The sequence below is a fragment of the Microtus ochrogaster genome, chromosome 10, assembly GCF_000317375.1.
Source record: "Microtus ochrogaster isolate Prairie Vole_2 chromosome 10, MicOch1.0, whole genome shotgun sequence".
Classification (NCBI taxonomy): domain Eukaryota; kingdom Metazoa; phylum Chordata; class Mammalia; order Rodentia; family Cricetidae; genus Microtus; species Microtus ochrogaster.
In genome coordinates this window covers 67,587,833-67,607,834 of record NC_022016.1, presented here as the reverse complement: position 1 = coordinate 67,607,834, position 20,002 = coordinate 67,587,833, and the positions used below count along the sequence as shown (strand labels likewise).

The 20,002-nt window shown below is 45.9% G+C and overlaps 1 protein-coding gene across 1 annotated transcript in view; it reads right to left on the bottom strand.

Annotated features, from left to right (window-relative positions):
* The window catches only part of Pgm1 (phosphoglucomutase 1), a 57,965-nt gene that overhangs the window by 13,626 nt on the left and 24,337 nt on the right, over window positions 1–20,002 (bottom strand). The window contains exons 2-7 of the mRNA XM_005353458.3: window positions 10,755–10,917; window positions 10,146–10,292; window positions 8,215–8,340; window positions 7,102–7,292; window positions 5,696–5,850; window positions 3,415–3,530 (exon numbers count right to left, since the gene is read on the bottom strand). Of these exons, the coding sequence (XP_005353515.1) occupies window positions 3,415–3,530; window positions 5,696–5,850; window positions 7,102–7,292; window positions 8,215–8,340; window positions 10,146–10,292; window positions 10,755–10,917 (898 nt within the window). The remainder of the gene's footprint in view (window positions 1–3,414; window positions 3,531–5,695; window positions 5,851–7,101; window positions 7,293–8,214; window positions 8,341–10,145; window positions 10,293–10,754; window positions 10,918–20,002) is intronic.

The following is a 20,002-nucleotide window of genomic DNA, read 5'->3' as shown; positions in this document are numbered from 1 at the left end:
GGCTATCTGGTAATCACCGCGTCATGCACTCACCACCATACACAACCATCCGCTTTACACGACAGCAGCGTGCATTCCAGCCTGCTGTGGGCTCTGCGGTCTCTTGTCTGTATTAACCTCGCATGGATGAGAACTCAGGTGATCTGGCTGCCCTCAGGAAGGCTGGTTCAAGTCTACTCCTTCAGTGTTCTGATGCACAGCAATGGTTCCCAGCAACAGCGAGAAATGGCTGGCACCTCTGCTGCTAACCTTTCATGGCTGTGGCGCAACAGAAAGTCCTTTTCAATAAAGGACAGAAAAGGCCAACTTGAGCTGCTGTTTCTAGGACTTTTGGGTCTAAATCAGCTGCTTTACTTTTTCAAAGCCTCTGCTTTGTCATTTGTGAAAAGGGAGAGACGGCTGCCCTCTCCCACAGATGCAAGACATCATCCGGCAAGCCAGCAAGTGGAGCCTTACAAACTGTTCTGTTTCAGAATACAAATGCATGGTGCTCTTTGGAATAAGGAAAAAACCAGAATTTTTAGGGAGAAAGTAATGTTTTCCATTCACCATATTAAGCTTTCAAAACATAATTTCTTTCGCTGTGCATAGTGGGGAAAAATGAAAAAATATAATCCAATAAGCTTTCTCCTCTAGGTCATGGAAACACACCTCCCCCAACCCTAAAGGTATAAGAATCCAGGCTCACTTAAATGTACACTTAAATGTAAGGCAGAGAAGCCACTGTCACCCAAGTGGAGAGAAAGCTAGTGCTGGGCTTCTCTCCAAGTGTCTCCGTTCTTGCTCCAGTGCAGGGTCCAGGAGCCCGTGGGAATCCTGCCCTTTCAGCATCTTGCAACACCTGTCACTGCGCTTTGGCTTAGTCAGCAGCTTGTGGTAAGGACAAACTGGGCTCAGTCAGGGCATGCTCTGGGTCATAGGTAAGAAAAATGTCAGCCCCGGCTGCGGGAGCCAAGAGTTAACAGTGTGGGGATTTGGTTACATTTACTAGTGCTTGGGCATCTTGGGAACTGGCCTGGCACTGCCTCTGCCCGATGACAGCCTGAGACGGGGTGGGGCAGCTGGAAAACGGCAGCGTGGACTTCTCTGAAAGGATCACTGTCATGTCTGTCTGCCTGCCTCTCTCTCTTTCTCTTCCCATTCCCCTGAACATGCAGATCTCTCTGTCTGGAAATTTCCATGCTTCCCTAGCAGCCTGGCAAACAGCTCTTGTCAACTGCCGTCACCACACACTCACCCAGGACAGCACCCCTGACCTCGCTGTGCTATGGCTACCATCTCCCACGACCATACTCTACTTTTGACTATGAGCTGTGGCCACTGTTGGCTCAGGGCAGTTCTCAAGAAGGGTTGGCCCAAGAATAGCCAGTTCCTAGCTGTGTGGTGCAGGCCTATCTTGTTTCTCTTTCGGTGTGTCAACTGGAAAGGACTGGCTCCCCAGAAAGCCTTCTCTAGCCCACTCCAGCACTTGAGGGGTTCTTCCCTAGGAACACCCAGCTCTCCACTTAGCATGTCTCCTGCACAGCCTCACGACCGCTTTAGAACTGGGTTTGCTTTCTACCGAGCGCCTCTGTTGGGAGACAGAAAGTTATTGGACATGAACATCACTTTATTCAACAAGCCAGAATCAATAGTAGCATGTCCCAAGTACCAAGGAGTGTCTCCCATCCTTGCAGAAGAGCACAGAGACACGGTGAGGAGGCAGGCATGCAGGTAACAGTACGCCCAAGTTAAATACAAACAGGGTCTAAGCCTAGTCCCCCTAGGCAGTCTGCCTGCAACATCTCCAGACATGGGATGCTGCTATCTTTCCTGGAAGCACTGTGTAGCTGAGCTGAGGATGCAGCGTTTGCCTCCCATGGCCAAGGCTCAGTTCCAAGCATGGAAATGGAAGAGCGGACTGGAAGGACGGCTGCTGCTGCACCTTGACCTACAGGCCAACTCTGAGAACCCCATGGGGAGGACTATCTCACAGGCAGCGGGCACGCAGTAACTCACAGAACAAAGTGGCACGGCCCACGTTCTGTGACGGACATGACTAAGCAGTCATCTTATAGTCTTTTATTAAAGACTCAGAATTCTAGAAAATCTAGTGTCCTTTGGGACATTGTTCAATCATCAAATTCACCTTCCTTCCTTTTCTTTCTTTTTTTTTGTTTATCTGTTTGTTTTTCTGTTTTATTCTGTTTTGGTTTTTTCAGACAGGGTTCCTTGGTGTAGACCTGGCTACACTGAAATTCAAACTCAGCGATCCACTTGTCTCTGTCTCCCAAGTGCTGGGCTCAAAGACATGGGCCACCGCCGTCCTGCTCCCCCTCTCTTTCTTAGTTCTTGATTCCATCAGGTCAATTTGTTATCAAGAAGCAGTGGCTCTCCCAAGAGGAGTGAACTGCTTAGAACCTCACAAAAAGCTGCCTCAAGACTAACAACTCCACTGGCCACCATAAACTCCAGGTTCAGAGGAAAGGGGATCAGGATTTGGTCCTTATTAGCCAGCATGAACTGCACTCTATTACAACACTTGGTGAATGCTTGGTTTTGACCTTTGTTTTACTAAAGGGTAATCAGACAGTAATAAAGGATCACAGAGATGAGCCCCTTTACTTTAAAACGCTGGGCAGAGAGAATGTAAGACGTAGGACTCCTTGAGTGTCTTGCAGCCTGGCTGTCTAGAAATGAGCACAGGCCCGTAAGATGTCTGGAGAGGAGCAACTGACGCAGGTGCAATGGGACAGTAGGGAAAGTCATGGGGGAGGCCAGAGCTCGGGTCCGTGTTTGGACTGGCAGAGGTGAGAAGAGAAAGTGCAGAGATGGGATTCAGACCACCAGACCCCACTCCATGCACCCTTTCTCCGGCTATAGTCCACACCCAGGCCCGCGTGCCAAGGCTACATGTTTACATTTTTATCACCCATCATCTTAGTCTCACCCTCAAGGTCTCCTTGAGTTAAGCCTGATACATCATAATTTGTTGCTACAGAAAACTTGGCTCCATGAAAGGGAAAGATTTAATGACATGCCAAAACCTTTTCTTACATAAAAACAAAATAAAACAAAAAAATCTGACTTGTTCTACCATATTTCTCCTTAGAAATGAAAACATTTGCAAGGTTTCCTTGGCCACTAAGGGAAGAAAACTGTGTTTATCGTGTGTTTAATCCATAGGAACTCAGACCAAGGCTGCCAAGGAGGTCCTCAAACTTCAGTAGTTGTGCTCCTCTGGAAGCCAAGCCAGCCCTCCTGTCCAATGTGCCCACTGTTTTCCAATGTGTACTTCACCAGGTTGTCGTAAATAAACTCTGTCTTGATTTAGGGTTCGCTGGCTCCCGCTGATATTCTTAGATCGAGACAGTCTAAACTGTCCCCTGAGGCAGAGGTTGTGGGAGAGAAACTGCTAGCGTGAGCGCGACTTACCAGTCCCGAAGCTCTCCTCCCCACAAAGGGACAGTTTGCTCGCATCCATCAAGTTCCCAAAAAACTTCCAGCCAGTTGGGGTCTCATACAAAGCGATCTTTGTGGCGTTTGCTACCCTTCAAAGGCATGAAATCAAAGTTACATCCCCGCAGGACTGTGGGCAGAGCAGCCATCAGTGTAACCAATTTAACTTTTTCATTTAACTTTTCTTAGAGGTAGACAGAATTCTGTGTATGGTGGAAAATCAGAAAAGAAAACCTGGCACAAGGGGCTCTTCTTTATGGACTCAGGGGAAGGTGGAGAGGAGGGGAAGAAAGGATTTGTTCAGATCACACTGCAATACTTAACAGGAGTAAAACAGCAGGGTTGGGCATTTAAACACATGTGTCTGTGTACAAAACACATGTACAAGTGTCCTTTAAAGAGCCGCAGAATGGCGTCTCCATGGGCTTATTGACAGTGATGGGTCAGCATTTCACAGGGAGGTGCAGAGCAAGTCACACAGGCAGATGACCCACAGCCTGTTCTCAACTTCCAGCCAGTGCTTCCTCCTTATCACCAGACGTCCCGGCTGCAGGGTCTCCATTCCCAACAGTCTCACCCACTACGATAAGCAGCCTTGTTCTCCATCAAACCTTTTACTCCTTCCTCTATAGCTTTAGACTAGCGCAAGGCCCTGCAACAGACTCCCCGCACTGAGAAAACCGTGAAGGAGGGAAGAACTTTGGAGTGACTTTTTAGCCTGTTCCCCCACCAAAGCCCTTTCTGTCTGCATAGTTGAAGCTGCCTGATAGTTTTAATGCAGCCTCAGTGAGGAATCTATTCCAAGATGCCTGACCCCTTCTTCCAAGCAAAACTGGGTGGCTCGCGTCTGGATTCTAACAGGGAAGGAAACCAAATCTATGATTCTGAGAACCATGAGAACACTTTTATTTCAGATAAGGTGTTTCAGTTTCGATTCTATACAGGTTATCAATTTTTCCAAAAATTCTAATCAAAGTACTTCTGAAGAGACACAGAAGGCATTTCAGAGCCACCACAGTATGGCACCAAGCAGTTGTGAGCTCCAGGGTTGCATCTGGAGGCAGAAACACAGGCTTTGGGAGCTGCTCTGGGTCAGCTGTGTGTCCTAGTGGGGCTGGCAACTCCTGACTCTCAGCTCCTCACTTCTGAAGTTAGGGTGCCAGGGAGGATCAAAGGATGGAGAACATGAAGAACTCCACAGAACTCACCTTCTGTCCGGCATTAATCATTCTTTCCTTAGTAACTGAAGTGAAGCCAGCAGTAATTCTGTGACCACCTAGCAGTTGGGTGCCAAGGCTGCGTTCAAATCCTAACTTAGCCACTTCCCAGCCGGCTGAGCCTAACAGCCTCCTTGACGTCTACCAGTAAAGTGGGGCTATTAACAGCATTAAATATTTGGTTTTTTTTGTTTTTGTTTTTTTGTGGTTTTTCGAGACAGGGTTTCTCTGTGGTTTTGGAGCCTGTCCTGGAACTAGCTCTTGTAGACCAGGCTGGTCTCGAACTCACAGAGATCCGCCTGCCTCTGCCTCCCGAGTGCTGGGATTAAAGGCGTGCACCACCACTGCCCGGCAACAGCATTAAATATTAACAGCATTTAAGGAAATGACTTACTCAAATATGTAAAGTGTTTATTGTCCTGAACAAAGGACCACTCCTAAGCTAGCTGCTATTGTGTCTAGACCAATACAGGCCTCTTTTTCATGATCGTGGCCTTTTACTCATTCACTCTTGACCAGTTATTTAGCAAAAACTTTCTTCTGAGCTCCCAACATGTTCTAAAAGCACCTCGCTTGTTATTTCTTTTCATCTTTAGTTGTTTTACATGCGCACTGCTCAACAAAAACGATCCTGCACAGCTCAAGAATCATGCCTTGCATACAAAGGCAGTGCCAAACATTCATGTAGTCACTAAAATTCACTTACTTGCTCATTTAAAAACAAAAAATGCATGTGTGTATACCCTACAATATGTAGGCACGTTGTTAAGCGGAATCTAGGATACTGAAAAAAACAAAACAAAACAGTGCTTTCTCTGTAGAAGTGATAGGCTAGTGGAGCAGTCAATCAAACAGACGGAGTTGTCAGAAACCAGGGTGGTGAGTCTGGTCAGGAGGAGCAGAGGATGCTGGGAGAGCTCAGAAGAGGGCTAACCCTGAAAACAAGACGCTGCAGCACTGGCTAAGCCGAAGCGCAAGGACACGCTCCAGGCAGTGAAGAGCACGAGGAAGAACAGTATGATCCAAGAATGGAGACCTACCGATCCAGGGCGCCACTTGTGGGCATGCTGCGTGCAAAGCCACGGACCCCAGTCTGCTGGAAATATGGAATGCTGAAGATGTTGGCAGCGATGACGGCCACAGAGTCAGAGGGGTTCACAAAGAACCCGTGCTTGCCTAGAATCATGTTCCGATCCTTTGGAAGAAGAGAGACTTAAAGTAAGACCTTTTAATCAAACGGTAAACAAAAGCAAACGATCTTCTGCTGAGTGCTAGAAAATTCAAAATGGACCCTATCCTCACACTGGGCTTTAAACACTGGACTCTAAGTGGATTTGTACAGTGCCGTTTGACCAAAGGCACCTCTGTGCTCAAGAGTTAAAACTGGTTTCAATTAAAGTGCAAGCACAACCCCTCCTCTGAGCTAAACTCTCTGTTCTCCCTCCAGGGGCCCACTAACTTTAACCTCCTAGACCTTCCCAAACTCTGGAACCAATCACATCCCTCCCAGAGGAGGGGAAAGGATGTACACGGGAGGAAATGCTGGCTGCTGACGCGGTTTGACAGGTCTACTGGGCATCCTTTGAGGAACAAAGGCCGAGTTCTTTAAGGCAGGACTGCTAAATCATGCCTCCCCCCCATTTGATACCGAACCCAACAAGACAGGCTGCCACCTTCACTGCTTCCGAGGTGCCTCATGAGCAGCTGCACTTGAGCACCAGAGAACGTGGGGGAATGCCAGCCCAACGCCAGCCCACACTGCACTGGAAGATGCATGGTACCTGCCATGAGCCCCTTTCATGTCCCTAAATCTTGATATAGGGGAAATTAGTTTTCAGGAAGCCATGACTTGTAGCTGGTAAAGCAACAAAAATAAAAACTCAGCGCAATAAACAGAGCGCTTGCTGTCTACGACACACCTAAGACATAATCATCTTTGTTTTCACACGGTCACCAAGCTAAGGAGCAATTTATACACAAAATGTTCACAGTAAAGAAAGGGTAAAATGGTAATCCTTTTAACATAATCATTATATTGGCTCTAAGTAGTTTCACTATCCAGCTAGCACGAATGCAAAGGTATATTACACGCTGAAAACCTTCTCTAGAGGCTAGATGACTACCCAGGGGCTGGCTGAGACCCACCTTAGGACAAGTGTCTAAGACTCCAACAGCTTATGAAGCACAGTCATTAAATCCTAACTGCGCCTAAGCCCTCCTACTCAGCAAATTTGAGTGCCTGAAATTAAGTGCATTGGTTACACTAAAACTCTTGTTTCTGCTCAAGGAGGGTCTTTCACTTACTTGGCCTTGGCCTCTGGCACAATCAAAGGCCCTAGAGAGCCACTCACCAGGCTCCGGGGGCCCAGGCAGAAACTGTTCATTTCCCCCCAACATCTACAAGGTCCAGCTTGCTGAGGATTCATTTAAATGTACTTAGACTCACCCCGTCCCCATCAAAGGCAGCCCCAAAATCATGCTCTCCTGACTTCATGGTCTCCACAAGGTCAGCAGCATAGGTGAGGTTGGGGTCAGGGTGGTGGCCTCCAAAGTCCTCCAGGGGAACACAGTTCACCGCGGAGTTTGCGGGGGCACCAAGCTCCTCACAGAGGATCTTCTTTACATACGGCCCCACAACTGTAACAAATTAAACTATGAATAGTCAAACATCCAACTATATAAAGCATTTGGAGGTTGAAGGGTGGGACGAACACACTTGGGGGCTAAGAATGGTGTGGACAGCTTCAAACCTTTCTCATGCAGGAGGAAGTAGACTTGTTCTGTTAAAACCAGAGGGGCAACCAGGACCCAACAGAAGGCTGGAGCCCAGCAGGAGAAGACTTCCTGAGGGAGGTCTGCAGTGTGCCAGGACGCTCTGACCCACTGTCAGGTCTCACAGACCCACGAAAGGGCTGGGGCACAGGCACTCTTCCCCAGTGCGTGGTTCCACACCCCTGCCACTCAGATATGCTACAGTTTTGAACTGTTGCAGAAAAGGCAGAAAACCTAGTCATGGATTTTCGTGTTCTATATGAGGGAAAGCCTCACAGCTTCGGTTCATAGACATGGTTGTCCCTCCTGGCCCGGTCAAACAGCCCACGGAGGAAGAAGATGGTGTGGGAGCTACACATCCTGCTGCTGCTGCTGAAGTTAATCTTCAGCTTGCGCTTGCCCTCCGCTAAGAGCAGGAGTATGTGGACACGGGTGGGTGGGGGTGGGGCTTAGAACATATCCCACAGGCACTAGCAAGCATATGTGGGTGCACAAGAAGAATGTGAGTGACCTGCCGAGGGACAGAAAAGTATCCACAACAGCTGCATGGGACTCTAAGGCCAGGGCTTCCTGTGAAAACACTGACCTTCACACCAGCTTACCGAGAGGGACAGCTCTACTGTTCTGCACGCCTACCGTGAGATTTGTAACTGTGTAAATATGGGTCTGAAATAGTTATGAAATAGCTCTGTCTAAGCCACTGGAGGCTTAAGAAGAGGGTGGCGAAGGCGTCAAGGCACACACAGTAGAGAGTAACCCCCATCTTTGCAGATCCACAAGTCTGTACCTCCATGCATAGCGTCTATGCGGATCTTCAGTCGGTTAGGACCGGACAGTAGCTCCTTCAGTGCATTGAAATCAAAGATGTTTCTCAGCATTGTGGCATAGGCCTCCACCGAGTCCACAATCTCCACTGTGAGAATATTAAAAGGAAAAACAAAACATATCCAGACATATGGTACTCCAAAATAACTATATTTCTATCAACCTTCAGTAACCATTCAAAAGGGCAACTGTGACAGCTGTTAAATGTCATCTTATTCACACTAACAATTTTCCTTGGACATAAATATTACTCATGTGATTTTACAGGCAACGAAACTTAAGGTTTAAAAGCCAGAACTTGCACAGTTAGGGTAGGACACTTGAATTCCCAGCAGAGGCCAGATGAACTCTGCTATGTTGCCACTCACTATCCCTACACATCCCCCAAATTGTTTCTATTTTGACATCACGGATGACAGAAAAATAATGTCATCTTTTCAATTTTATTTTCCAAGGTTAAGTAAAAGGAAGAAGAAGAACCCACTTTCTGCATATACTACTAATGGCTAAAACTAGAATTATCTTTGCTCAGGAATTCTGTGTATATTCAATGCATGAGGAGTCTATGGACCTCTCTAGTGGTGGCTTCCAAACCTTAAGAACATGTGACACTTTGTGTTTGTTGCAGTACAACTGTCAGCCCCTGGTGCAGTCCCTAAAGTTGTTTGTGTTTATTGAGGTGCAGCTGTCAGCTCCTGGTGCACCCCCTAAAGTTGTTTGTGTTTGAGATACAACTGGCAGCCTGTGATGCACCTTCTAAAGTTGTCCAGTGGAAAATAGACAAGCTGAGCTAGTCAAATACAGGCCACAGAGGTCTCTTAATATGAACTCATCGTCTTCTTAATATGAACTTATATATGTTTACTTCATAGATCACTGCAATACCTTGGCATTCAACAACAAAATGTGACCAATGGCTCCCTTTTTAGGGAGTTTCATGATGGAGGAAGGTCATTGGTTAAAAAATAAAGAAACTGCTTGGCCTCATAGGTTAAAACATAGGTGGGTGGAGTAAACAGAACAGAATGCTGGAAGGAAGAGGAAGTGAGCTCAGAGGCCATGCTCCCCTCTCCCGGGCAGACACGATGAAGCAAGCCGCCAGGTCAGACATGCTGACTCTTTCCCAGTAAGACCGGTGCTACACAGTTTATTAGAGATGGGTTGATGGGGATATCAGAATTAGCCAGTAAGGGCTAGAGCTAATGGGCCAAGCAGTGTTTAAATGAATACAGTTTGTGTGTTGTTATTTCTGGTGTAAAGCTTGCCGTGCGGGAGCCGGGCAGGACGAAAAGCAGGCCCGCAGCTCCTACTACAGTTTCATGTAACCCAAACACATGGTCTGATCAATTCGAAGGAATGTCAGGGAATGGGGAAAAACTGAAAGCCAGGCCTGAGCACCATTCACAGAGTCTGAATGCAGGTTTTACTGTCACTGACTAGTGTGAGCCTGCTTCCTGATCCCTCTCTGCTTTGCTTCTTTCTCTGCTGACAGTCTGAGGGACAGTGTTGGCCCCACAGGATGGCTATGAGAATAAAATGGAACATTGCACAAAAACAAATATAGGAGAAGCATAAGATCAATCAAACAGGTCTTCTAGTCAAGGCTGTTATGAAACTGAGACCCAGAGAGTTGGAAAGGAATCACCCAAAATCATACAGCCCAACACTGACAAGGCTAATGGCCCAGCTCTCTACACTCCCCAGACAAACTCCAGACCTGCTAAATAGTTAATCCATGCAAAGTTCATGGTCCACCATTTTCCAAAGCTGAAGACCCATTCTCACAAAACCTCCAGAAGAAAACTACTCAGGCTGGAGCCAGGAAGGAATGTGTAGGGAGAGAAGAATAACATGCTTGTGAGGAAGGGCAGGAGACAAGGAAGGGAAACCTGCCTGTGAAGGGCTTGAACTTGTTTTCCAGGTCAAACTGCTGCTTTCCCAGAACACTGAGGTCTACCTTCAAGTCAGGACAAATGGCATATTCTTCGATTGTCTTGCTGATTTGGAAAATTTTGTCAGTGATTGCTTCTGGAGCAGGACCTACAGATCAACAAATCCCACAGCAAGCAAAGGTCATCATGCGCCGTTCACGTGAACACACAGCCTGCCACTCGGCAGTTCCTCTCCCTAACACCCTTCCACCAAATCACAAAGCATCAAGACTCTCTTTCCAGGAGACTTTGAGATACAGCCTCACTATACAGTTTATATTGGCCTTGAAATCACAATTTTCCTGCCTCAGTCTTCTATATGCTAGGATTGCAGGCATGTGTCAGTTAATAGCAATTAGAACTTCCTAAAAGAAAATCCCATCTTAGTTGCAATTCATGTATGGTTCCTCTGACAAGGAAGATACAGCAGAGTTCAGAAGCACTTTGCCATCTCCAAAGGGAAGCAAAGCCCCTTCTTAAGGTGAGAACCAGAGCCCAAGTCTTCCAGTATTTCAGGTACTAGCATATCCAACTGAATGTCTGACTGTCCTCAAAATGACAGAACACTCACCCCCATTAGAAATATTGAACTTAATCCCAAAATCTCCGTTGGGCCCTCCTGGATTGTGGCTGGCCGTCAGAATGATCCCACCAATGGCTTTGATTTTTCGGATGATGCAGGACACAGCAGGAGTGGAGAGGATGCCGTTCTGTCCAATAACCAGACGGCCAATCTAGGAGAAGAAATACAGAAAATATAAATCCAAAGCTACTGCAAAAAATGCCAGGGCAAGAAGAAAATGGACAATGGAAACACTGTTGGACCAGCAAAGATGTTTTCTTTAAAAACCATCAAAAAGCATCAGCATATTGCATGTCTCCACCACATTACTGAGAGAGGACCAAAGCTACTGAACAAAGCCATTTCTTTTTCTTTCATTCTTTTTTGTCGCTTTGGAGTAGTGTGTTGGGCAAGGGTATGGGAAGAAAATATAGTACATGTGTAATAATAGTCTGTCCAGGTCAGGATCTCAGTGTGGATGGACTGAAGGATTGCGAGAAAACCTGCATTTTTATCCAACTCCATCCTATTTTCCATCAACAACGAGAAAAAGAACACAGGCTTAACTAGTGAAAGGCATTCTAACCTAAGAAAAGGCTTTTGCAATTAAGACCTTTAAAAAGCAAAAAGATTGCACATGATGTCAAAATGCATCTTACAAATTTATCTTTCCAAGCATGCTTGGCTTTTGCAAATAGCATTCCTCACTATATATCATGTTAGGGTATAGACTGATTACCTCCTGAGCCTACGACAAGAATATGATAGCTGCTGAGGAAACCGGTCAGACCCATCTACATGGAAGGGACACGGGGACTTCTGCCTTGTTCCTAACTCACTTTCCTGCATTGCACAGTTGTTATCAGCCCAGTGCTTGAAACTTGCCTTGCTAAAATGAAGCCTGTTTCAACATGTCCCAAGTTGGAAAGATGTCAGGTCAGTTCCTGTGACTTCCCTGGGGGAGGTGGGACCACCGTATTTTGTATTAAAAATATTCAGAACACAGGAAGTTTGTGCCTGATCTCTTTACTGTTCTGAAAGAAGAAAGGATCAGGAATATCTTTTAATTTTCCATTAGGTGCGTTTGTTTTTTGATAGTGGAGATGACTTGGCAGTAGAAGATGCATTTTGTTAATTTTATTTTTATTTTTAATTATGTATGTGTGTGTGCATGCCTGTGTGGGGGTGTGTGCACACAAATGCAGGTGCACACAGAACCCAGAGGTGCTAAGAGGCTACTATGCGTTGCCCAATACGGGTGCTGGGAATGGTCTGCAAGAGGACCCACTCTTTTTTTTTTTAAGAGGACCCACTCTTAAGAGGACACACTCTTAAGCACTAAGCCATCTCTCTAGTCCAGAAGATGTATTTCTAATGTGAAAATGCCCACAAGAAACCTGGATTCACTGGAGAATATGTAAGGAAGCCTTAACTTTGTGAGTCCCATCTGCACTTACAACATGCCACTCAAAACTTGAGTTCTTATGATGCACCCCATTACCAAACTCCTTACACAGAGAGAAAGCACCTCTTTTCCCTCACCTCCATTAGTTCGCATGTCTTTAACTAAGGGGAGCTGGTAGACAGTATGACTACTGCATTCCACGGAAATTTTGGTCCCTGAAAGTGAACTTGTTCCTCCCAGGTGACATTCCCAAAGCTGTCCCAATCCCAACATCTCTTCCTTCTGATAAGTACTCATGGGAAAGAACTATAGCCATAGCTTGACCAACGACAGGAGCATGTCACACAGCAAGCTGGCTGTGTCGAGGAAAGGGGAAGGGGAATGTGAACATGTCGCCCCTCCAGGGATTTCTTCATTCTAGAAATGAAGCCAGAAATCAGGTAATTTTAGATTTCTCTAGGAGGAAATTGGGAGTCGTGTTTAAGAGTCATTGAGTCATCTGAAATGGTTTCTTTGCAGTGAGCACACCGCTTTTCACTTCGATTTTCTATGTATTTGGTTTGGAAGGAAGGACTGACAAAGAGTGCGCTAAACCACACAAACCACCCTTCATTCTACCAGTTCTTAAGCTGAGATCTGTGGTCAGTCAGGACTACTTCTCTCTTGACAGCTGAAGGCTCTAAAGCAGGCTCCTGTGGACCGCCTTGGCCTGACTAGGGAAAGCAATGCCCGACCCTCATCCTTAAAGATGCCCGCGCCACTGCAACCACCCCTCACTCCACCTCCCACCAACCCCTCCTGGCTCCACCAGGCTGAATCCCACCATGATGCTCATCTGCATGATCTTCAAACACAACTCTGTCCTTCTGCTAAAAACAGATCCCTATTGTACACAATTCCCCAACCAGCCCTCCCCAGGCATTCATCCCTGAAGACTGGGAAGCAGGACTCGGATGCTCACACAGCGGTGTTTGTAGTAGCATCACTCACAACAACCAAAGGAAAAGAGAACCCAAACGATCTGCGCAAGAAGAAAGAATAGATACCCAATGTATTGCACAAAATGGAGTATTATTCAGCCTTGAAACAGAAATCAGATTGAAGAGTGTTACACAGGGAAAGAGTGGGTGGGGAGTGAAGAAGCAGGGACAAAGCAGATTACAAAGAAGGACCTCCTGTCACACATTATAATATGGATGAGCCTGAGGATGTCACACAGAGAGATGAGGCATGAGTCCACTTACATGAGGTACCCAAATCATCAAAACCACAGAAACAGAAAGGAGAATGGAGGCTGCTGGGGGCTGGGGGATAGGTGAAGAAATAAGGAGCTCCCAGTGGACACAGATGAAGATGAGAACATTCTAGAGACGCGCTGCTCCAATGGAATACAGCTAACTCTACCAAACCACACAACTGAAATGGCTGTGCCAATGGATGATGTTATGCTATGCAACTACATTGCTGTTTAAAATTGATTACTGTATTCAGAGGTGGCATTGCTATCTATACACTGGGAAGTATTGGAAGAGCATCTGTAGGATCAACATTCCTTTTTTATTTTCTTTTTTGAGACAGCATTTTGCTATATACATCCCAGTCTAGCCTCAAACTCACAATCATTCGCTGTAGCCTCCCAAGTGCTGAGATGACAGGACTAGACAAGCATGCCTGGCTAGAACTCTTTCTAAAACTCAAGGAGAAGGGAGTGAAATTCTGACCCATGCTTGGGCATGACAGTCTTGGAAATGTTATGAAGTGAGATAGGCCAGACACAGAAAGACAAGTACTGGCCATTACTGACATGAGGGATCTAGGAGAGGCAAGGGTAAGGCAGAAGGGTAGCATCAGACCTACCCGTGGTGGGAGAAAGCAGGTGTGAGAGCGATTCTGTAATGAGTGCGGAGTTTCTGTTTGGGATGATGAAAAAGTTCTGGTGATGGATAATGATGGTAGCACAGCATTATAAATGCCACTGCAAACGCTTAAAATGATAAATCTAATGTCGCATTACCTTCCCCAGTAAAGGGAAAACACAGCTTGCTGGTCATGTTTCATTAAAAAGGAGGAGGAGGAAGATAGTCTCCTCTCCATTTTCTTTGTCCTGCTAGCTACAAGCATAGTCCTTCTTTTAACTCCGACCTTTCTCCAAGTTCAAAGCTCTGGGCACAAAATAAGACACCAACAGTCTACATGGAGCCCACCAAAAACTCACCTTGTGCATTAAAATGTCCAGTAAAAGTAGACAGCTCCATGCAAATGAGAACCAAAAAAACTTGCTAATGAAGCCTAATTACTTTCTACACTCCACAGATGCACCAGATAGAGAAAGAAATATATAGACGCACCAGTACACAGAAAGGGAAAGATGACAGGCTCCATTTAGCTCCATATGCTAAAAAGTCATCCACAAACCAGTTGGAGGGTGGGGGATGGCTACTGACAATGGTGAGCAATGCTGTCTTCTGCTAAAATCCACAGTAATAACTATCTTCCCTTTAGATTTCCTGCATCCTACCACAACCGGAGATGTTAAAGCCATCAGAATGTGGGCTATGTTAGAAAAAGAAGAAACTAAGCAAGGTCTTTAGAGTCTCACGGTTTCTATCAGACTGGAGTACTTTATCAGTCCACTAAACGTCTTTAGAGCAATTCCACCAGCATGACTGCTTTCAATGCAATGCTATTTTTAATAAGGAATGTCCTTGAAAATATTGCTCAAGCTGCCACAGCCTTAACAAATAGGCAGTTACCATATTTAATCAATTATTATCTCTGAAATCTATTATTTAGCAAACCTTCAGACAATCAGAGACAGTCTGTAAGTCCGCCTGAATTACACACCCCCAACACCTCTTCCCCAGTTTTCAGCTCCACACAAAAAAAAAAGTTTAATGAAGCCAAATCTATCAGAGCAAAGGGGATAGTGTACCAGATCCACTCAACAACCTAGATAAATGGAGAAATAATGTTCCACTCGTCCCTCTAAAAAGATTAAAGCATCTTTAATACCATTCCCTGTGCAGCACTCCTCAAAGATGAAATTTACAGCATGTCACATTTTATCTTAAAAATGTATGCGCTTCATAATAATTTCATATTTGAGTTCTTTATCAGCAATTTTTACATGACAGGCATTCAGATTCTGAACCTGAGGGTGGAAGGAAACCCACACTGTAGAGAAGTTGGTAACATATCTCTGTTTACTCTGGTGGCTTGCCTTCTGTTGTTGGCTCTTGCCAACACCTGCTTGGCACAGTATTACAACAGTCTGACAAGGAATGCCCAACACATCTGACTGCAGTGCTAAGTGGTATGCGCTTCGGGCCAGAATTTCTTCAAGAAAATAGTACAACAAACTTTCAAAGTCTGTAGCTAGTAAAGGAATGCATGCCCCAAATTTTAGCTAAGTATCATTAAAAACACCCCTCTACCCCCACCCCCACAAATTGGTTTTGGGCCCCCAGAGGGATCTGTAGAACAAAACAGCAATGTTCTGACATACACCTTCCTGTAGGAGTAGGCTGGAGAGCTGCTCCACTAAAGACCAGGGTTTTCACCATTTTACTTCTACCGTGCTTCACCTGGCCCATGTGTACCCATGATGCAGCACTCTGACAGAGCCTATTACATCACTGCTGTCCAGGAGCTGTTAGCTCCACCCTGCTGCACAAACCCAGCCTCACACAGGGCATCTTTGTGTCTGAGGTCATCATAAGCAGACCATCTGGAACGGTCCTCCCTGAAGTCTCACACCTAACCTCCAATCCTCACCCCAAATCCCCACCCCGAGCACTTTTACATGACTACCAAGATCCACAAACAACAGCATGCCCTGCCTTTGTTTTCCTGTTTGACAAATGACTGAATTCCAACAAAGAAGCCTTTGAACACACAGTAAGCCCTCCTCTCGCCACCATTTGTGACAGCTCTCCTTGGACATGGGCAGTTCTAGCTGGCAAGCACTCACAAAAGCTTACATGTCTACGAATCACCAGGTACTTTCCAAGCTACCGAACTAAGAACAACACGTACGAAGATGAACTTGATTCCCAGATCCCCCGTCACTGCTGTAATTCTGGACTTGATTCCCAGATCCCTGATCACTGCTGCAACTCTGGAGTATTTTCACAACATTCGCTCTTGGAGGTCACAATGAAACGAAGTGGGTGTTAGAACTGAGGTGCAGATCATACATGCCTCTATGTATTTGAATATTTCTGCAGAATTGAAAAGTTACTTAGAAGGCCAGAGACAAAGCGATACTTATTGTATACCAACCCCATTGGCAGCTGCCATCTGCACTATTGTTTCTATTGCTGACTTATTAAAATATCGCCCATCTCCACCGACCACCAGAGATGATCCCTGGCGATCTTTTAGGTCTATGGAAAAGAATATGCTCTGGATGAAATTCTCCAGATAGCAAGGCTTTGCCTCAAAGCAGTAGGTGGTCTTCCGTAATCCACTTGTTCCCGGCTTCTGGTCATGGTAAGGAGCTGTGGCAAAAGTCAGCAGCGGGAGGGGACCCTCTTCTGTCTTCCTGTATGTCCCAGAAATCCATTCTTCAAAGTCACTCATCTTTCATATCCACCACTTGGCTCTGGGAGGGTGTCCAGAAAGTAGCTGACGGTCCCCCAAATTGTCTACCCGACTTGACTGCCACAGTGTCCTCCGAGAAAATACACAGTATTTTCCTGACCATCACTCTCAGTGAGAAAACCTGGTTAATCCCCTATGGTGGCTGTCTCCTGAGAAAAAGTTATGGGTCACACACCCACCCATACCCCAACAGAGCAGATCTTCAAAGTCGTTCAGATGGAGATCCGTCTGCCCACACAATGAAGCTGAACACCCTTCAATTATCTCTGCCTCCCCTCCCCGTTAGGACAGGACGCTCCAGAGTATTGCAGCAGATTTTGGTTTCAGACACCAGACAGCTGCCAGCCTACTCTTGAAGCCAAGGGTAGGATGGAATAACTGTAATCCCCCAGCGCAGGTTAGGACAAGATACTTGGTGTGGCTCTCTCTATTCCTGCTGCCCCTTGAGCCGGAGCCTCTGGGCCATCTGCAGCTAAAGTTGCTTGGAGCCACTGAGCAAATTAAAGGTCAAGCTTAAAATGGAAGAGCGGGATGGGTCTCAGTTTCTGCTGGTCTCTTCATGTCACTGCCATCCTGTTGACCACAGGATTATGTCCTTCCCATGTGCAGCCCTAGGTGGAAGGGAATAATCACCGAACAGATTTGCTCACTGGCCTCTAAGAAGTTAACCAAATAGGGCTGGAGAACAGCATAGTGGTAGTGGGAATGTGCTTTTCAGCACGTGGGAGGCCTAGGAGTCATCTCCAGCACTGGGGGTAAGAATAATCTAGTAAGAGTATCCACTGGCCAACAGTTTGGCTGTTCCCTTAAATTTATAGTAAAATGACTCCAAGGATCCACCAAATTCCTGAGAAGTCCAGAACAATGAGGGGTTGAGGGGCTGATATGTATTTTCCTAAGTGTATGAGGCTGGACCAGTTTCTAGCAATTAAACAAGTATTAGGACAATAAGATTAATTTTTTAAATAAGGTCTCAATCTGTAGTCCAGACTGGACTTGAACTTGTCATGTAGCTCACACAGGTCTAGAACTTTAAATCTTTATTTTTTAAGCCAGGTATAGTGACACATACTTACTTTTTAAAAAGATTTTATTATATATAGTTTTGCCTCCATGTATGCCTGCATGCCAGAAGAGGGCACCAGATCTCACTGTAGATGGTTGTGAGCCACCATGTGGTTGCTGGGAATTGAACTCGGGACCTCTGGAAAAGCAGTCAGTGTTCTTAACCTCTAAGCCATATTTCCAGTCCCGGAACTTGAAATCTTGCTGGTCTCTGCTTCCCAACTGCTGAGACACAGGCACATGACACCGTGCCTGATATAAACCGACTTTACTATCAAGAAAACATTTTTAAATTAAAATTTTTTTCTTTATGTGTGTATGTATGTCTGGGTGCACCTATAGAGGTCAGAAGATGACCAGGGATGCCCAGGAGCTGGAGTTCCAGGCAGCTGTGAAGTGTGACCACCATGGTGTGGGTGATGGGACCCAATCTTGAGTCCTAGGGAAGAACAGTGCCCACTCTTAACCGCCACACCATCTCTCCAGCCCCCTTAAGAAAAAGTTTTAGTAAGCAAATTGTCTTTTGGTTGAAGAACCTACAATGTTTTAGAACATTTTACCTGAACAAATTTAGTACCTAATCTCTTCTAACCCCTGAGTTTTTCTTAACAATCTATTTAAATACATACACGTGCATTTCTTATCTGGGTCAGCAGAAGTAACCAATCAAGAAGCTATATCATCAAAGTTTTGAACTTGTTACAGATGTTAAAACTAAACCAGGACTGGTCAGCATGTCTGAGACGTCTGGTAGGAATCGGGAAGTCAGGGTGAGAAGGGAGCGGTGGCTAGCCACCTTTGAAAAACAATGCATTTTTCTGCCAGAGTGCCAATTGGAGAGTGACAGCAGCCAAGCTCTGGTGGCAGGAGTGGTTCTGTGCCCTGGGGATTGTCCAGACAGGACCAGCAGAGCTAACGGGCCCATGGTTGAAAAGCAGTCTTCTGGCACAGGAGCCTGGTCCCCCTCACATAAGAAACACTCATCAGCCGCTGGCACCTCAAGTACCACTGGGTCTGCTGGACAACACGCTCACACGATAGAGCAATCTCACAGCAGCCCAGACCAGCTCCAGAGCCTGCTCCTGCTCCAGGTCCCACATAGAGCTAGCAGCTTTCCAAGTCACTTGGTACAGAAGCTGGGCTAACACACCCTAGTGGGGAATGTGCGGCCTCCAGAATCCAAACAGGCTTCTTTCTCAGAGGTGGGAGGGGCCGCTGCAGGAACTTTTCCTTCACCTTAGAAGGAAGGCCTCTGCATACCCGACACCACTAGGTGCTTAGAGAGTTCACTGACGTGGAAGGCCCTTGAATTTTGATTGGACTTATTTCCCATCCTCTGATGTGTATATGTGTTACCAATAATCCAAAGTGGCTGCTACCTCTTGCTCACTTGGTCCTATCAGCATAAGGTCATCAATATAGCGAACCAGTGTGATATCTGGTGGAAGAGACAGACGAAGAAGATCCCTTTAACTAAGTTATGACACAGGGCTGGAGAGTTCGTGCCCCTGAGGCAAACTGTAAAGGTGTAACGCTGGCCTCGCCAATTGAAAGCAAAGAGAAAGGAAGTCATGAGATGTGGAACATGGGGCCCATGTTTTAGGTTGAGAACCAGAGAGTCAAAAACCAACCACTTTTTAATAGCTTATTTAGGTCTCCTGTTTTAAAAAGATGAAATTCTTTGAACTTAATTTTACAAACAAGCTTATTTTATTTGTGCCTGTATACCACAATTTTCTTTTTTACTTATTACAAGTAGATTTTTAAAATTCATCTATTTTAAGTTCGGTGCCAAATTCCCCTTCATTTCTTATAACCTTGCAGATTAGACCACCGTATGTGTCTTGGTATTCGCAACCAGAGTTAGATTTATGGAATATTAGTCCAGGGACTTCCTCACTGGACTAACAGAGCAGTCACCCACGGCACTGGAACCCTCCTAACGAGATCTCGGTGTCCCGGGGCACATTCGGGAGCACATGGGCATACCCACCTAGGCTCTCTGCCCATCTAGCACATTACACTCCAGAATGTTCTCAGATCCTGCTGGGCCACTTGAAGTGAAGTGCTTTCTCACTTCGATTACAAAAGTCTAAGTTTAGGAGCCTGCACATGCCCAGTCTGGTATCTACCAATATGCAAAAGGAAACCTGAAGAACACATGGTAGATGTTTACAGCGGAAAG